Here is an 18,135-nt window from a genome sequence, read left to right as displayed (position 1 = left end):
CCATTGTACTCGTCTCCTATTGGCCAGTTGAGTTGTCTCTCAAGGCACGTCTGCTGGCGAGTTGAACTGAATGACAGCGCCGTGGCTCAGCAGTGAATGTACCAGACAAAATGGGAAATATATAGAATTGACGCATTCTCTAGCTACCGCATTTTGTGAAACGTGGTGGCAGATAATTAAAGGCCAGTTTTAAGAAGACAAGTTTCATTCTAAACCAAGCTGTGAAAGATAGAAGTGAACTTAAGACAAAAAGAGTTCGTGGTTTAGTCACGAATGGCTTTCGATTCAGTTGGCAGCGACAGAGTCGGAGGTGAGGCTGCGTGGATCATGCATCAGCAGATGCAGTCTGATCCCAAGTCATCTTGGCCTTCCAGCTACAACTCGGAGAACAATAACTGGAACAACGGAATGGTGAGTCTTTTGTCAACTGATACTGGTAACGTTAGAGGTCGCTAGGAGAAATAACATTGAAGCCGTTCTAGCATTTCTAACGATTTCTATCGCTCACACTGCAAAGAAACGAGCTGTAACTGTTACGCCGCCGATCAACATTACGGCCCGCGGGGTTTGTTAGTAACGTTAAATCATCAGGCAAAATCATATGCTTTATGTCTTGCATGCTCTGGTTTGAATGGACACTGGATATTATTGTTTACCAGCGCAAATAAGTATGACTGCTAAAGAAACGTTCATTTAACGTGAAACTGTTGCAACATGGATTTCATTCACAGCTTGTGTAATCCCTCTTTAAGTAACCGGGGTTTAAATACCTTAAATAGGCAGTGTTGATAAAGCTGGACAGTGTTCTCAGTAACTCTTGTTTATTTCCTTGATGATATCTAATATCACACAGTATGGATCATTCTCATCACAGGGTAATGAAATTGACGTGGCAAAAATATTGATTAAATACTTAAAATGAAGGAATTTAGACTACAGGGTGGTTTCAAAATGATTTAAAATGTTTTTCCATCAGAAAATCTCACTGTGCTGAGTCTGACTGCATGATTCTGCACATCACACGTGTTAAATGTAGCTATTTGTTGTCTGTGTTTTTTTTCTGGTGTTGCTATAGTTACTCAGGGATGGAAAGAGTACTGAAAAAAATTGTTAGAGTAAAAGTAACATTACTTTTCACAAAATGTAGTCGGAGTAAAGTTAAAAGTACTTGAATAAGCGTAAAAACTAAGCCGCGGATTCTACTCCTTATAATAAACAATGTTCACTGCAATTTAAAAATATATAAAACACTGATACTGTAATTCAGTGGTTCTCAAACCTGGTCCTAGGGACCCACTGCTCTCTGCACAGTTTACAGGTCCTTCTCAAAAAATTAGCATATTGTGATAAAGTTCATTATTTTCCATAATGTAATGATAAAAATTAAACTTTCATATATTTTAGATTCATTGCACACCAACTGAAATATTTCAGGTGTTTTATTGTTTTAATACTGATGATTTTGGCATACAGCTCATGAAAACCCAAAATTCTTGTCTCAAAAAATTAGCATATTTCATCCGACCAATAAAATAAGTGTTTTTAATACAAAAAAAAAATTCAACCTTCAAATAATTATGTTCAGTTATGCACACAATAGTCAATACTTGGTCGGGAATCCTTTTGCAGAAATGACTGCTTCAATGCGGCGTGGCATGGAGGCAATCAGCCTGTGGCACTGCTGAGGTGTTATGGAGGCCCAGGATGCTTCGATAGCGGCATTAAGCTCATCCAGAGTGTTCGGTCTTGCGTCTCTCAACTTTCTCTTCACAATATCCCACAGATTCTCTATGGGGTTCAGGTCAGGAGAGTTGGCAGGCCAATTGAGCACAGTAATACCATGGTCAGTAAACCATTTACCAGTGGTTTTGGCACTGTGAGCAGGTGCCAGATCGTGCTGAAAAATGAAATCTTCATCTCCATAAAGCTTTTCAGCAGATGGAAGCATGAAGTGCTCCAAAATCTCCTGATAGCTAGCTGCATTGGCCCTGCCCTTGATAAAACACAGTGCACTAACACCAGCGGCTGGCATGGCACCCCAGACCATCACTGACTGTGGGTACTTGACACTGGACTTCAGGCATTTTGGCATTTCCTTCTCCCCAGTCTTCCTCCAGACTTTTGGCACCTTGATTTCCGAATGACATGCAAAACTGAGCAACAGTCCAGTGCTGCTTCTCTGTAGCCCAGGTCAGGCGCTTCTGCCGCTGTTTCTGGTTGAAAAGTGGCTTGACCTGGGGAATGCGGCACCTGTAGCCCATTTCCTGCACATGCCTGTGCACGGTGATTCTGGATGTTTCTACTCCAGACTCAGTCCACTGCTTCCGCAGGTCCCCCAAGGTCTGGAATCGGTCCTTCTCCACAATCTTCCTCAGGGTCCGGTCACCTCTTCTCGTTGTGCAGCGTTTTTTGCCAAACTTTTTCCTTCCCACAGACTTCCCACTGAGGTGCCTTGATACAGCACTCTGGGAACAGCCTATTTGTTCAGAAATTTCTTTCTGTGTCTTACCCTCTTGCTTGAGGGTGTCAATGATGGCCTTCTGGACAGCAGTCAGGTCGGCAGTCTTACCCATGATTGCGGTTTTGAGTAATGAAACAGGATGGGAGTTTTTAAAAGCCTCAGGAATCTTTTGCAGGTGTTTATAATTAATTAGTTGATTCAGATGATTAGGTTAATAGCTTGTTTAGAGACCCTTTTCATGATATGCTAATTTTTTGAGACAGGAATTTTGGGTTTTCATGAGCTGTATGCCAAAATCATCAGTATTAAAACAATAAAAGACCTGAAATATTTCAGTTGGTGTGCAATGAATCTAAAATATATGAAAGTTACATTTTTATCATTACATTATGGAAAATAATTAACTTTATCACAATATGCTAATTTTTTGAGAAGGACCTGTATATGTCTCCTTTATTTGACACAGCCAGTTCAGTTCATAGAGCTCTTTCCTTAGGAGCTGATGATCTGAATCAGGTGTGTTAAATGAGGGAGACATACAAGGTGTGCAGAGCTGTGGGTCCCCAGGACCAGGATTGAGAACCACTGGTGTAATTCACATTATCTTTTGCTGTTTGACAGAAAGTAGGAAGCATATCTATATCCTCGAACTGCTTTGATTTTGACTGACAACTTTTTCAAATACATCACTTATCTCTGATAAAATGTATATTTTTCCCAAACAATACTGAAATACCATTACAGAGATGAAAAGATTAAAAAGTTATTTTCAGTACACTCATCACCATTTCGAATCATTAATGCATGAAAAGATTAGATTTAAAATCAGTTGTAAGGCCTTGATGGACACAGAGCAAGCTATTGTTCCTCATAAAATACCAATGTTCAGAACAGTGCAAAGAATACTAAAAACCTTAATGTGAGAGTTTAGCATCACACTCCAGAGATGGGTTAAAAAAGAGAGAGATAGGCAATTTCTCCCCAGAACGGCGTCATTTTAGCATTTTGTGATTAAATGAGAATCACTAATATTATCAAACAGTTCACCTCACCTAATGCACTAAATTAGGCAAAGATAGTGAGATAACACTAATTATATTGTAATTCCATATATTATACAAATACTAACATTGCATAAGCAGCAGCCCAATAATATCAGTGATGACCAGGGGTTAGCTGGGATTTTGGAGTCAGGGTAACCCTAAAACCCTAAAAAATTATGCTTAAAATACATCATTATTATTTATTTTATTTTTTATGAATAGTATTGTCCTTAGAAAATCAATTTGGTATCTAAATATCTATTAATTGGCCTGTATAATTAATAATAATCATATGAATTTCTTTAACATCACAAACTTTTAATATGATTTATGATAAATGCTATTATCTTATTAAATTGATGCTTGGAGGATGTGGTTCCACAGCAGCCATGATTAATAGCAGTTAGCACCATCTACTGTGTTGTCGTAATTATTTTTCTATTCGCGATTTAATTTGACGGGAGTCCCAAGACCGATTACTCTTTCCCTAACCAATTACGTTGATGGATACTTTTTTTTAAAGCAAGCATGTGCAACCACAAAAGGCCTGCAAAGTTTTAACCCTTTCATGCATTAAAGGTGCTCTAAGCGATGTCGGTGACGTCACTTCTTTTTGACGTTTAAAGTATTGTCAAACAAAACTGAGGCTAGCTAGACCCTCCCTCCTCCGCATTGTGCACTAACCCCCCAAACCCCACCCCCAAATCCTTCTTGTCGGTTATTGGCTGGAACAGTTTTGTTATGTTTCGTGTTGCTGGTTAACCCAGTTTGTTTTTGTTGCCATTTGTGGAGCCTGGGGTGTCTGCAAAGACCGCCATTTTTCACAGTGTGTTCAGGGGACAGGCAGCTAGCGGATAGTGAGGAGATGTTTGCTGTATGTGACAAAAATGTTTTGGCCTAAAAAACGCGTGACATCGGTTAGAGCACCTTTAATTATGATAACCTCAGTCAGGATTTTTTCCCTATGTGTTTTTATTGCTCTTAGGACATGTAAAACAAGATAAATTATTATTTAATTTTTTTACACATATTTTTCAAAGACATTTTCAGATGTCCACTACTCCAGTTGAGTGGACAGCATGCGTATATGGTTTAAACTGAAGAGATACTGTATTAAACATAATACACTAATACCACAGCAATACTGTGTGTTAACAAACCAATCAATACAATTATATAAAATCATGTGAAAAATGAAAACTATTAAATATATAAAAAAAATATAAATGCAATATTGCAAAGGCAATTTAACTTCATACAAGTTGAACTTGGCTTATCTTTGATATCAAAACATGAGGACGTGATTCCACCAGAAATCTTTACTGCCTGTCAAGGTACAACTGTGGAAACCACTCAGATGCTCCCTCCAGTGCACCAGAGTATTTCAATTTACCCTTATTAGCTGATAATTCTGATTATGTTGAAGATGGACACATTTTTAGCATAGCTCTCCTCCAATATCATTTGAAATGAGCAGTGTTGGGAGTAACGCATAACGCATTGCAAGTAACATGCATAACGCAATCTGATTAAAGTAATGCTTTACAAATAACGTGTATTACGTAATCAGATTTTTTTTGTTACGAGTAAAGTATTACATGCAACATGCATTACGTAATCGGATTACTTTTTTGATGTTAATGCAAATTACATTCTAATAACACAAATACATTTATTTGCAGTCAAAAAAAGTTACTGCAGATTAAGTATTTTCAAAAACAACAGTCACAGTAATAGTATGAATTGTAGCTGAAATATAGCCATTGATGCATGAGGTCCACTATAGTGGACAGATGATTAATACGAATTTTATCAATCATCTAAATCTTTTATCTAAAATCAATACATGGAATTTCAAAATCTTCACATGGAAAATGTGAAGGAATGTGTGGATATTCCAGAGCAACTTGGCATTTCTGACTGGCCATTGGCCATCTTGGTTTGGAGGGAAAATATATCAACACGCGACGGCTTGCCACTTGATGGCAATGTCTAGGATGATGCACCAGGGTCCACTGTAGAGTTTGATGTGCAACTATGCCTTAAAAACCCATCCAAATGCAAGAAAATGCTTTTTGAACAGTTGTCCACTGTAGAGACCTCTATGCATGAAAAAGTGCGCTGTGAATAAAGTTTTAATAAAGTACGTAGGTTTGTAACAAATTTGCATAATACCAACCTTTGGTCTTCATTGATTGCCCGCAAACAACTACTTTGACCTTTAAGCTGAATTGTACAACTACTCAGACACTGTATTGCCATGTTCAGACTACACAACATCATCCTGATTTTGGCACGATCCGTTTGACGTAGGGTGTCGTGGTGATTTGTTAACGATAAATGGCGACGGGATGCAAGAATTGATCATTTCATCTCGTATATAGTGTGTCATAGTGGACAACAACTGATGCCGCGTCTGCTATTCTTTTTATTTCGGGTCCTCCACGACAGGTTCTGTCACATCTGTGAAGCTGACCAATAGTAGCACAGTTTCAAACATGACGAAACGAAAGAGAGGCGACGGTATTGGTGCTATTAGGTGGAATTATGCAATGGAGTAAAGGTTCGTGGAGCTATTGCAACAATACTCCTGCTTTTATGACATTTCCTCAAAAGTGACTACCATGACAGAGTGAAAAAAACACAAATGCTGGCGAATGATAGTGGAGGCACTTCAGCAACACGATAAGTACTGGATTTAGCATTAAGTTAACATGCCGCTTCTGTAGTTTGTTTACACTCTTGTTTCTGGAAGTCAGTCACTAGTTCCGCCTACTCGATGAAATCATGCACGTCATTGGGAAGCAACGTGTAGTCAGACATTTTTCTTGTCCATGACACAACAAGAATCGCATAATCTTGACACAGTGACTATCATAACAAGACAAACATATTGTGGAGTCTGAACCTGGCAGAAGACTGCATTTAACTCCACTTTTAGACATATACTCGCAAACTTCCACTTGGGAAAATCCCCACTGCCATTTTAAAATGGACAGACCCTAGACCCCTTGATTTTGACCGAGGGAGCAAGTCTACTCATATGTACACTTCACAGATCCAAAGACCACAATGCAAAACGATTGTGATGTCACAACAGCAACTCGCAGGTAAAGTACTGTGAAGCTGTATATTAAGTTAGGTAAATTAAGCAGTTAAGAAGAGTAATACTGATATAAAACAGCATGGCTCCATAGCAGAATCCAAGTGATCAAGGGCTTAAGGCATTCCATTTGAACCAATTGCAAGGATTTATTTAGTTATTTTAAAAATAAAAATGCAATTAGTTCCAAAATAATTTGAATACACTTCTTCTGTGTAGTGGTGTGCACAAATTGTCGAATTTACGAATATTTGATCTGTAGTAATTATTTGAAAAATAAAAATACTTTTCAAATTTTGCTGCATGTTGCTTTGCTGGCCATAAATGCAGTGATTGATTGATAAATCCTAAGCACTTTATTAGCTTTTTTTTTTTTTGTTCTGCTTGAGCATAAATGCTTTTGTTTTGTATATTTTTTGTTTACACACATTGTTTAATGTTTTCAGCTAAAAGAAAACCTCAAGATATGATGTAAGCTTGTTGTGTATGGCCAAATTATAAACTTGTTCAAAAATGTTGACAAAAACTTAATTAACTTGTTGAACTTCATTTAAATAAACAGATAATTGAATATTAGTTATTCTATAAGCCCAAATATTGGAATACAATATTTGGAAATGTCAATCCCTAGTTCCGTCAGTAGTGGGCACTCGTTGAATGTAAGCAATGACATACATTTGAATGAACGAGACGGAGGGAAGTTAGCGAGGGAAGGGGATAAAAAAGTGGACTCAGTTAATCGTAGCTTGAGGCCTGGCAGAGTTTGTTTTGTGTTGTCGACGACAAATCAAGAAGATGCTGTTTTCTGTGCTGCGAATCCACATTGCATGCACTTCAAAAGGATTAGGGCTCAGGCTTGAATTGATACAGTAGAACTGACGGCAACGTTACTGTTCGTATCATTGTGTATAAAAGTGCTGAGGTATGGTAATATGGTAAGATATGGTAATAGGCGTTTTGTTTCCGACACACGCTGTAAGTGGTAGACCAATCAAAACAGACTGGGCCATCAGAGCAGAGTTGGCTCACGGAAAGTAGGGATTTAGAGAACGAATTTTGAAAGTTTTCTGACTCTTTGAGAAATTATGTGCAATGTATATTATGAGAGAATTCTGTTATTTTATGTTAGATGCATGTTAACTTATTGTAGGAGATCTCCAAAACAAAATGAGGAACCTTTTAAATTAGCATAATAGGGGCACACTAATATTTTGTCCGACCACATCTATAACTGTATCTGCATGTACTCGTTTTCATTTTAGGAATCTCAGTATCCTGGCTACTCAAATTATTGGTACCCCGAGTCACACACAGCTGGACCTTACAGCAACTCGTACCCCCCTGGAACAGAGGTCAACGGACAGGCATCATATAATCACCAGGTACTCCTGCCAGTTCACTCTTATGCAACACCCTCTGTCAGTCAAATACACAGCAGACTTATACCACTTCACTCTGCTGTGCTCTTTTCAGGCAATGTCAGCCTATCCCAATGGGGTGTACAATCCAGGGCAATACTCCACGAGTATGCTACATCCTTCCAATCCATTCTACTGCAGTGACCAGGTTGCTTCAAGACCACCTCAGTATCACAGCCAGACCTGCCCTGAACAAAATGCGAGGGTCTCGGCTCCTCCCCCTTACCCTGTACCTCACTGCCAAGGGGTAAATTCAGTTAAATATAAACATAATGTATGAATGTAAGTTTGGTTTTGCACCAAGCACATTTCTGAATCGATTGCAATTTGCAAATAATAGTTTCCATGATAAAGAAAAATCGAGTAAAGGGAACACCTGTGCAAAGTTCTTAGCATTTAAAATTCACAAATAAAATTTTTAAATTACATCTGTTTCTAAATAAATAAAGTAATTTTTATTTAGTTATAACTGGCCTAAGTTGAAAGACATCTTTATAAATTAAGGAAATTAAACTTCTCAGAACTAAATGTCTATTCAGAACAAGAAACATCAGACTTTGTGAACAAAATAAGCCTATTTTATTCAAGACATTTTCTTCAACAGTTCTCCTCACGAAACAAAATTCATTTCAAACACAAATTCAATAAGAACAGAGTGGAAATTATTAGCAACATCAACATAACAGCAAAGCTAATGTTTTTTGTTAGTTTAAGCACAAACTAATAAACGAAAAACAAACCTTTTAACGTTTCAATAATAAAATAAGAGAATCACAAGCTATTATTAGATAAAGTTCCGTCAAACTGAACATGGTGTGTGTATATGGTGTATATTGGCAGTGTTGTCTCTGCTTGGGTAGACGAAATAATCGGATATCGCAGTAATTTTGTAAGGTGATTATAGGTACGATTTTTTACATATCGCCCCTACCAGCTATGTTATTGTTGACTAAAACTATTAAAAATACATTTTTGGTATTATTTGTCTTAATAATAATAATAATAATAATAATATTACATTAAATGAAAAACTTAATGTAAACAAAAATGAGAAATGTTGCCTTGGTAACTAACTGAAAATCTGAAATAAAAATAAATGAAAGATAAATAGAAATATTAAAAAACACATTACTTAAACTAAAATTAAAATGAAAAAAGCTAAATTCAAAATAATGATAAATACTATAATAGTAAATACAGTTAATAATACTAAAATAACACAGGTGTACACATTTTGATCATTATTTTCAAATTGTTTTTAAATATAATTTTTAGTTAAGTATTTTTAACAAATATTGTGAATTAATTCATAAATGTACATTTTTGGGAGTCACACCCATTTTACAAAATGAACTAACTATCTCATATTATCTAATATTTTAAGAGACTTATTGACCTCTAAAGAAAATCTCTCGGTTTTGATTGCACCACCTGAAAAATTATCTCTCATTCTCATAGTTCTTTCTGGTCTTCTTTGTCCTGTTAGGCTCCTGGCTACCCAGCAGGATCTTACCCACACTATGGAGAAGGATGCCCTCCGAATGCCCACTACCCCAACCAGCAGCCCATGCTCTCAAGAGCCCAGCATGAGGCCTGGTCCCACTCTGGAGGATATGGGCCTACACCGCACCAACAGCAGTGGCCGTCCAATACCCAGACACCCCATGGCCCCTATGGCAACCATGTACGACCACCTCACCCCCCACCGTGGCAAGGACCCGCACCGCCTCCATATGAACACAAGGTATTTGTGATGTTTTACAAACAAGTATTCATGTTCACTTTAGTAGTAGTGTAAAAGTTATATCACAAATTTTCTGCCGCTGAATAAGGTTTCCAAATTTGGACAGCCAAAGCAAATGTAATAATATTTAATGCTTTTTCGTTAAGATGATTGTGACTCTTTTAAGTTAAATGAAATGGAGCACTTCCTCCTGCCTCTTCCCTTTGTTGTTTGCTAGGCAACAAGCACTGGTGTTAAAGGTCATAAGTCAAAATATATTAAACTTTGACGTGGAGGTGTTGAGGGAAAATTATTGAAAAGTGTTTTAAATATGGTTGTGTCTGGCATGTGCTTTACATAAATATTTTTAGAATATAGAAAAAAATACTATGGGGGTATAAACAATGTTGAGTCCTGGGAACAACATCACTGTAATTTTTTTTTAAATTGTCATGAAACGGAAATTCATCCAATCTATACGTATAATTTTTTTATAATAATGTCATAACTCGATTTTCCAGTGATGAAGACTTCTCCAGGCATTTAGTCTGCTTAGTCCTGCCCGTTTTTGTTGTTTTCACAATTGACTGCAAGGTTGCCTTTAGATCTTTTTCTTTTTGCATTTATCCATTAAACTCCGATGTACGTCACAGTGCAGGACAAAAGATATCTTGCTATTTCCGCTCCATCACATCTTTAAATCATAGGATTATTCTTTATTTAGGAATAGTTCACCGAAAAAATTAAAATTGTGTTTCACTGGACAAATAAAACAGCAAGTTTCTGCGTTGTCGAGCTGCAGTGTTCATCTATATGTCCTAGTGTACATGATTGTGTGTATTTAATATTGAATGATTATTACACATTGCGCATCAACTCTGTCTTTCAGAGCAAGCGCAACACCAAGGCCATGGTGAGGCTAAAATCACATCCAATTTGTTACTCAGATTTTAGTTTGACAAAAACGCTTACATGATATTTTATAAAGACATGATTACCATTACACGAGAGTAGATGTTAAAACTTCATGCTGATTTGTACTCTTTGCTACTTTGTAGCTTTTGCCAAGATAAGCACCAACTAAGACGTAGCTTTACAGGAACCTATGCTTCTCCATCCATTTACGCTTCTTTCCATATGGTGATGTGAATCTCCTTCCGACTGGTGTTAATAGCTGCAGTGTATTTGCGCGTCAGCACACACAACCACAGTGCAGTCCCCCCATAACAACCCTCTGAATTGCGCGGAGTAGGGGACATCTCTAGGGTCTTCAAGTGGGCACCTTCCGTCCTCAGTGTTTCGTCGACTAGCCCACGACACCTGAAGAGTGACAGTGACTCTGGCGTCCCAGAGTCACCCCCCTCCATCCCCCACTCAACTCAGCCCAGCTTACTGTCCTTTACCTCCCTCCTGCTGCTGAGGTTGCTCCTTCCTCATAGTTCACATGTGACCTAACCACAATCTCTCACAATCTCTCCGCAACCCGACCATACGCGCCAACCCGTTTGACTAAGACTGTCGAGCCCCACTGCCGTCATTAAAGAAGGTTCAGTGGCAACGGTTCCGTATGGCATACTACCTGTCCAGACACCAATCCTCATTCACGTAAAATACACAGGAACATAATATTACAATGCAAACTATACAAATAAACCAACAGACTCTTCGAGTTTTCAAGAATTCTTCAAAACCGTAGCGTGGCCGCCTGTACACAGCCAGCCAGAATCTTTCAGTCTCAACCACAGCCAGTTGCTGCTCCTCTCTGCTGCTTCAGATAAGTTATTTACTGTGCGACGCAACTCTTGGCCACTGAATCCGACGTCTCTGAGGAACCGGGTTGTAGAGTGTGCCACAAATCCTCGACAACCCACTTCCACTGGATAAACCCCCACTCTCCATCCTCGCTGTTCTGCTTCAGTGGCCAGCTGAGCATACCGCAGTTTCTTCCTCTCATATGCCTCATCTAGCGCATCCTCCCATGGCACTTTTAACTCTATCAGTTGAAAAATGCGTGCTGATCCAGACCACAATACAATTTCTGGTCGGAGGTTAGTGGTGGCAATCTCAGGTGGAAAAATAAGCCGCTGATCAAGATCAGCCAGCATTTTCCAGTCCCTAGCAGGTAATTATTAAATAAATAATTAATATATAACAAATTATTGCTTCAGCCTGCCAGATGTTCTTCTAAAGTGCAGGTAAATGTACTGACTGGCACTTTGGCAAACACAAAGTGGGAAGGCTTATTTAACAGTTAAGAGACTGCTGGCTTCACCTCATGTAACCCCTCCTTCTCTCCCAAAGCTGATTACATAAGACAGCTCAACTCTCCCACTATCAGAATATGTTACTGTACACTTTGATTTCCTGTTTTCAACTCACAAACATAGATGGTAGCATATTTAATACTCGTTGCGGAGTCTTATTTTAAAAGCAATTGCCTTTTTCCTGCAAGGAATGAAAGTGTACAAATAATGGGAATCTTAATTTCAGACTTTTAGTTGTTCAAAAAAAGACTACCTCTTGAATTTCCTAAATTTCCAAAAACCTAAAGTATACTTCACTTTTGAAGCGAATGCTTAACTTACGTGGACAGCGAAGGTCTTAGACACATGTGCACTAGAAGGTTTTATCCTTGTCCAGGGTCTGTGCTATTTCTCTTGCCAACTCAGGAGTCTATTGTTGTTGTCCACTAAGTTGTTTGTTGTTGTTCCATCCCTTTTTCAACTGTAAAACAACGGCCCAGAACAGTGTTGCCGCTTTGTGGACCAACTCAGCGAAACAAAAAAGAATAATCAATGTGCATGTGTGAGTTGAGCATTCAGAGTATGTACGGTTAGAAAAAGACGGGTTGTGATTTTCAGACTTAACACATACAAAACCCGCTTTGTGGTTTTGAAATTGGTATATTGTGTATTATTGAGAATTTATTTATATCTAAATGAATATCTGTCTCTTAGGATCCACCATATCACAGCCAGCCTCATATGCACCCTCGAAACCAGCCTCCAGGGTCCAAACCACGTGCCAGCACTCCAAACCCAACTCTCCCGCCACCCAAACCAGCCCAGTTCAGCGCTCCACCTCAAATCTACAACAAGGGTCCCTCTGGAGTCGGAGGACCTGAGACCAAACCAGCCCAGAATGAACAACCTCCAATGTCTTCCCGCCCCACTCCAGCCCCGTTCAGTGATAATCCCGGCCTGGCTCGAGTTCAACTGGTTATGGCCAGAGTTCAGCTCCTCCAAGAGGACGTGGAAGAGTTTGTGGGGAAAAAGACGGAAAAGAGCTACCGGTTCCTGGAGGAACTTTTGACAAAAGAGCTGCTAGAATTGGACTCGGTAGAGACCAACGGGCAGGAAGTCGTTCGACAGGCTCGCAAAGAGGCCGTTAAGAGGATCCAGGCCATCTTAGACCGCCTTGAGAGAAAGGCTTTTTAATAACATGGTGGATTGATGATGGTTCTGGATGTTCTTTTGTTGCATTTTTTTTTAATGATCTTTTCTCATGATCAGAGAATATGATTTTCACAATTTGACAGTTAATTGCATTAAATTTGTGGTGTTTTTGGGTCATGAATCCTAATGACGGTAATGTATTAGTCGAAATACAGGCGCAAAATGTCCTAATCATTGCAGTGCCATACTCGCACCAGCCTTCTGCCATCCAGCAGTCTAACATCTGCTCATGTCAGATTAAGTTAAATTAAACACAAGTCTCATTGCATAACACGGACTTAAGATTTTTTTTTTTAGATAGAAAGGATAAAACGGATAAATCAACCACTTTTTTTTTCCAGGGCTTTTTGGTAGCACAACTTTTCATAAAAATAAAAAAAAGCCTCCATTGCTCATTTTGTACTTGAAATATTGTTTAGCATTGCTATTATACCAATACATTCATGATTTTATTGTAATATAATTGATTAATAAATAAAGGAAGGTCATTTTTTGGTAACTCGCTCTTAATCCATGTAATTTCACCCATTTTCTTTTTCTTTTGTATTAGTTTCTTCATTTGTTTCTTTGTCACCTTCTTCGTGAAAATGTGTTCTTCAGCAAAAAACGTCCATTTTCAATTGTTAAAAGTGTAGCGATGCACGAAACACCACTCACACAGACAACCTGGTAAATGTGTGTGGAAAATGTTGCGGGGGGAAATGTTCCGCCCTTATGCAAAACTCCCGATTGAGCGGATTCCAATTGAAATGTTTTTATGTCACTGGCAAAATTTTGCAGAGCAACCTTATCTGATTATACAGGCTACTTTTCGTACAAAATCATTGGTCTATCTTGTCCAAACTGAGTGTTACAAACCCACAACCTGGATGGATTTTAGACCAGCTTTCACTGCCATCACTGCTTAGTTCCCCGCTATTTTTCCATACTTGTGAAGTTTAAAGAGCCTTTTAAATTAAAATGGCCATTTTGTGGGTTTTACACATGTCAGTTAGCTTTTGAGACCATATGCTAATGTATTGCTAAAAGTTGACAACCCTGCCTCTAACAAGCAATATCGAGTAGCAAATCATGATTTTCCAAGGCTGTGATGTAAACTAGGCCATTTTATAAAAAGACGAGTCCTTTGAACTTGTTTTAGTATGATAAAAAATGCTTTCATCAAACCATTTCATGGGGTTTCTAAAATGTTCAATGGACCTGCATCTAACTGCACCTGTTTGACGCGCCTTCATCTCAGTTCACCTTTTAGTACAGGCTGTGTTAACATTATTGCTTACATCCTGCAGTTCGGAGGACTTTGGGGTATTGTTTTTTTCTTTTTCTTTGAGACTATTGATTTGTAACTGATTCAATGGATACATCTATGTCAGTGTTCAGGTGGCAGCAGCCATTGACATGGCTGATCTAAAGGCCTGTTTACAATCAAACAGGAGCCCTTTTTTTAGGACTAATATACAGTTTCTATTTGAAAGACTGGAGTGGGGATGCAGACTATGGACAGACCATCAGGACTTCTCTATGGAATAAAAGTTCCCTTTAAATTCACTACATTTAATACTTTGCACCAAAGTCACTGACATCATGGACCGTCCAACAGGTCTTCCTCCTACCACAAGGATCTTATGTCTGTTTTGTAACCAGGAAAAACAGTGCCATAATATCAGCAGGTGCTTTTTCATACCACAGCAGAGAAGTATCTCAAATACAAAAAACTGCAAATCAACTGAGCTCTGCATGAAGTCTCGGATTCCATGTTTATCTTTATTGTATGTGTTTTCCGTTCTCTCTCTCTCTCTCTTTGTAAATTATCTCATATATACCTGAAATTGGTTATTAGATTAATCTTTACAGGTAGGGATGCACCGATACCGATACCAGTATCGGTATCGGGCCCGATACCAAGCTCATGTACTTGTACTCGTACTCGTAAAAATACCCCGATACCAAAGACCGATACCTCACGTATATCCTTAGCTTATATTTCTTATGAACACTCTTCCTGCAGTTATAGTGTTGCTAGATTTAATAGTACACTCTAATATTTCACTTTACACTTTCGGCTGTGATTACATTGTTACTCAGTGTTATGTTAAACATTTGTTCTGTGATTTCTTTGGCACCTTATGACAAATTTGATTGTCTTGTTGTCTGTGATTTCTTTAGCACTTTGACAACTTTGTGACAGGCAGGTAAAAATTACATTCATTATGTCCTTGGTTTTGCCCTTTGGAGGTTATTGGACACTGTGAAATTTGGGCTTTGAAAATTTGTGATAAGCACAATAAGAATTATTTATTTTTTTAGGTTTATTTAAGTTGTTGAAAATAAAGATGCTGATTTGTTCATTAGTCTCATTGTGCTGTCTTAGAAAATTGCCACATAAAACGAGAAAACCCCCCAGTACAACAGGCATCGGTATCGGTATCGGCGAGTACCAGGAAAAAAATATCGGTACTCGTACTCGACCCTTAAAAAGTGGTATCGGTGCATCCCTATTTACAGGGGAAAAAAAGTATATTTGTATAACGAATATAATGAAAACTCAGTTCCCAAATAAGGACCAAAAACCTGCCTGCTGAAGTCCCCTATGTAATGCATGTTTTTGAACACAAGCAGGGACTGTTACTCCATAATGTTGTAGGACTGAATGAAGGTCAACTGACAGTAGGGTCTCTCATTAAAAATCAGGACATTCATATTATTGTGTCATATTATTGTGTATTTTTGTTTCATTGGCTCATTTTCAGTAAACAATATGAATTTATTAGCATTTATAAAAAGTTTCACTATAGTAGCTCAATTGAACAAAATATTCTCACCGCACCTTTAGAGACGCTTTTTACCACATGCTGATTCTATACAGAACTGGAAGACAATTTAGTATATGCAAAAATTATAAGAAGACCAATAGCAGTTCAGTATACATAACTGATCACTCAGTGGTATACATTCAAATATTACAATAATGACATTTTGAATGGTGAACATTTTAACAATGTAAGTCAGTTTACTTTATATTTCTTAATTGAAAAAGTACTCTATAATCTTTATATTTCTTGCAGTGGCCCATTTTAATAACCAACTTATGTGATGAATCCACAATAAATTCATGTCAATGTTGAAATTACATTTTCCCTGAATCGCCATAAAAGGTTTTGTGCATATTGTAATAGAATTGTACTGTTGATTAAAGCAATTGAAATTTGTCGGTAAATCATTGAGAAGATACAGTATATTGTTACATTGCATGAGTATGTTCTGGTGTGAATGCGCAGGCCCAATTTGAAAGATCTCCAGCTCCCTAGTCCTAAAATATCCACCTACACTGAAATTCAGAATATGGCTTATTCATGCAGAAAATAAATTGACAGTTTAAATAACTTTAACAGGCGTAATTGTCGTGCACTTAACTTAGATCAATGAACGCCTTTGTGAGGCTAATATTACCAAAAACAGTGGACAACTAATGCTGCCTTTACATGTTACCGGAATTTTCATAAATAGCCAACTAGTTTCCTAAATTGGACATGAACCTATGGGATTAAATTCCCGCCGAAAGTATTGTGGTCAAGGATCAAAAAATAAAAGCAATGAATAAAATTTTTTTAAAACACATGTAAAAAATAAATATTGCACAAACTGAAAAAATGCAAAATGATCAGAATAGTAAACAACATGGTCAGGATAAACAATTAAAAGCATGTATCAAAAAAATTAAAAGCGCATTTTAAAAAACAACAAGCATGAACCAAAACTTTAAACGCATTACAAATTATATTGCACAAATCTTAAAATTATGTGTTCTTCTTTAAAGTTGTTTTGCTTGGTTTTTTTACTTTGTGCTCTAACATTTTCTGCTGATATTATTCTCTTCTGTGCTTGTGCTGTTTTTCTCTTTGCTCTTCTTTCCCTTTGCTCTTCTTTCCACGTTCAGCACTTGCTCTTCCAAATATTGCAGTTTGAGTTTCATGTAAATTAGGGCATTTTTAAGTGTCACCATTGGTCCACTAGTTCTAGATTGACAGCTCCTCCTCTAGCTGGTCGAAGAGGAGAGTTGATGTGCGCTTCCGCTAAAATGAGAAGTTTTGGGGTTAGAAGAATTTGGACAGGCGTGCGAGTGAGAGGTGCAACTTTGGGCAGAAACTGGATGGTACTCACCACTGGACGTGGTGGTCGTATCGGGCAGTTAGTGATGATATGACCTTCTCCCCCACAATACAGACACAATTGCTGTGTTAGTCTTTATGACGCTCAGTGTTGGACAGATGGTAAGTGTCTACCTGCATGAATTCTGGTGCTGGAAGGGCGACAGATGGAGAGATGGGCATAGGATGCGAAGCGGGTTGATCCAACGAGTGGGTTGAAAGATGTTGAGAAATACGCACAGCTTTCTGAATGAAACTCTCCAAACCGAGGGTGTCGTCATAAATGACCATCTGGTGGCGCAATTCCGGGTTCAGACCCTGGCGAAAGGCTGTCAACAGGACCATCTCATTCAAGCCGCTAGATGCCGCCAATATGCGGAACTGCAGAGAATAAGCATTTATAGAAGTATTACCTTTGCGGAGGTTGAACAGCCGATCATGGACAGATAATTATGATGCGGTTTGACCGAAGACTTCCTTGACTTCTTCCGAAGACCGAAGACTTCCTTCCATAGGAAGCCAATGAAGTCGTGACCGGGCCGTGGGCGTGCCAGATGGATTGGGCCCAATGGAGTACGCGTCCAGATAGCAGGGTAATCATGAAGGCGATACGTGCTAGTTTAGGGGAGAATATACTGTTATACCGCAACGAGACCAGACAAGGAGTGAAAGGTGAACAGGGCATAAAAAGGGTGTGTTGATGAGGGAGTGCAGGTGCAGCAAGTCAGTACTCTGGTGATTGTGAACGAGTGGGAGGGTCCTGGTGATTGAGTGATGATTGGGG

The 18,135-nt window shown here is 38.4% G+C and overlaps 1 protein-coding gene across 1 annotated transcript; it reads left to right on the top strand.

Moving 5' to 3' along the window:
* Window positions 1–29: 29 nt before the first annotated feature.
* On the top strand, window positions 30–15,902 carry bag4 (BCL2 associated athanogene 4). Its single transcript, XM_077223249.1, has 5 exons — window positions 30–411; window positions 7,870–7,989; window positions 8,081–8,272; window positions 9,512–9,769; window positions 12,706–15,902. The coding sequence occupies exons 1-5, from the start codon at window positions 274–276 to the stop codon at window positions 13,183–13,185; spliced, it is 1,188 nt and encodes a 395-aa protein (XP_077079364.1). The 5' UTR covers window positions 30–273; the 3' UTR covers window positions 13,186–15,902.
* Window positions 15,903–18,135: the final 2,233 nt, after the last annotated feature.

Source organism: Siphateles boraxobius, unplaced genomic scaffold, assembly GCF_051911475.1.
Source record: "Siphateles boraxobius isolate OS27281-9 unplaced genomic scaffold, OSU_SipBor_1 9, whole genome shotgun sequence".
Taxonomy (NCBI): Eukaryota; Metazoa; Chordata; class Actinopteri; order Cypriniformes; family Leuciscidae; genus Siphateles; species Siphateles boraxobius.
Note: the sequence above shows the minus strand (reverse complement) of the source record. Positions and strands in the feature narration are given on the sequence as shown.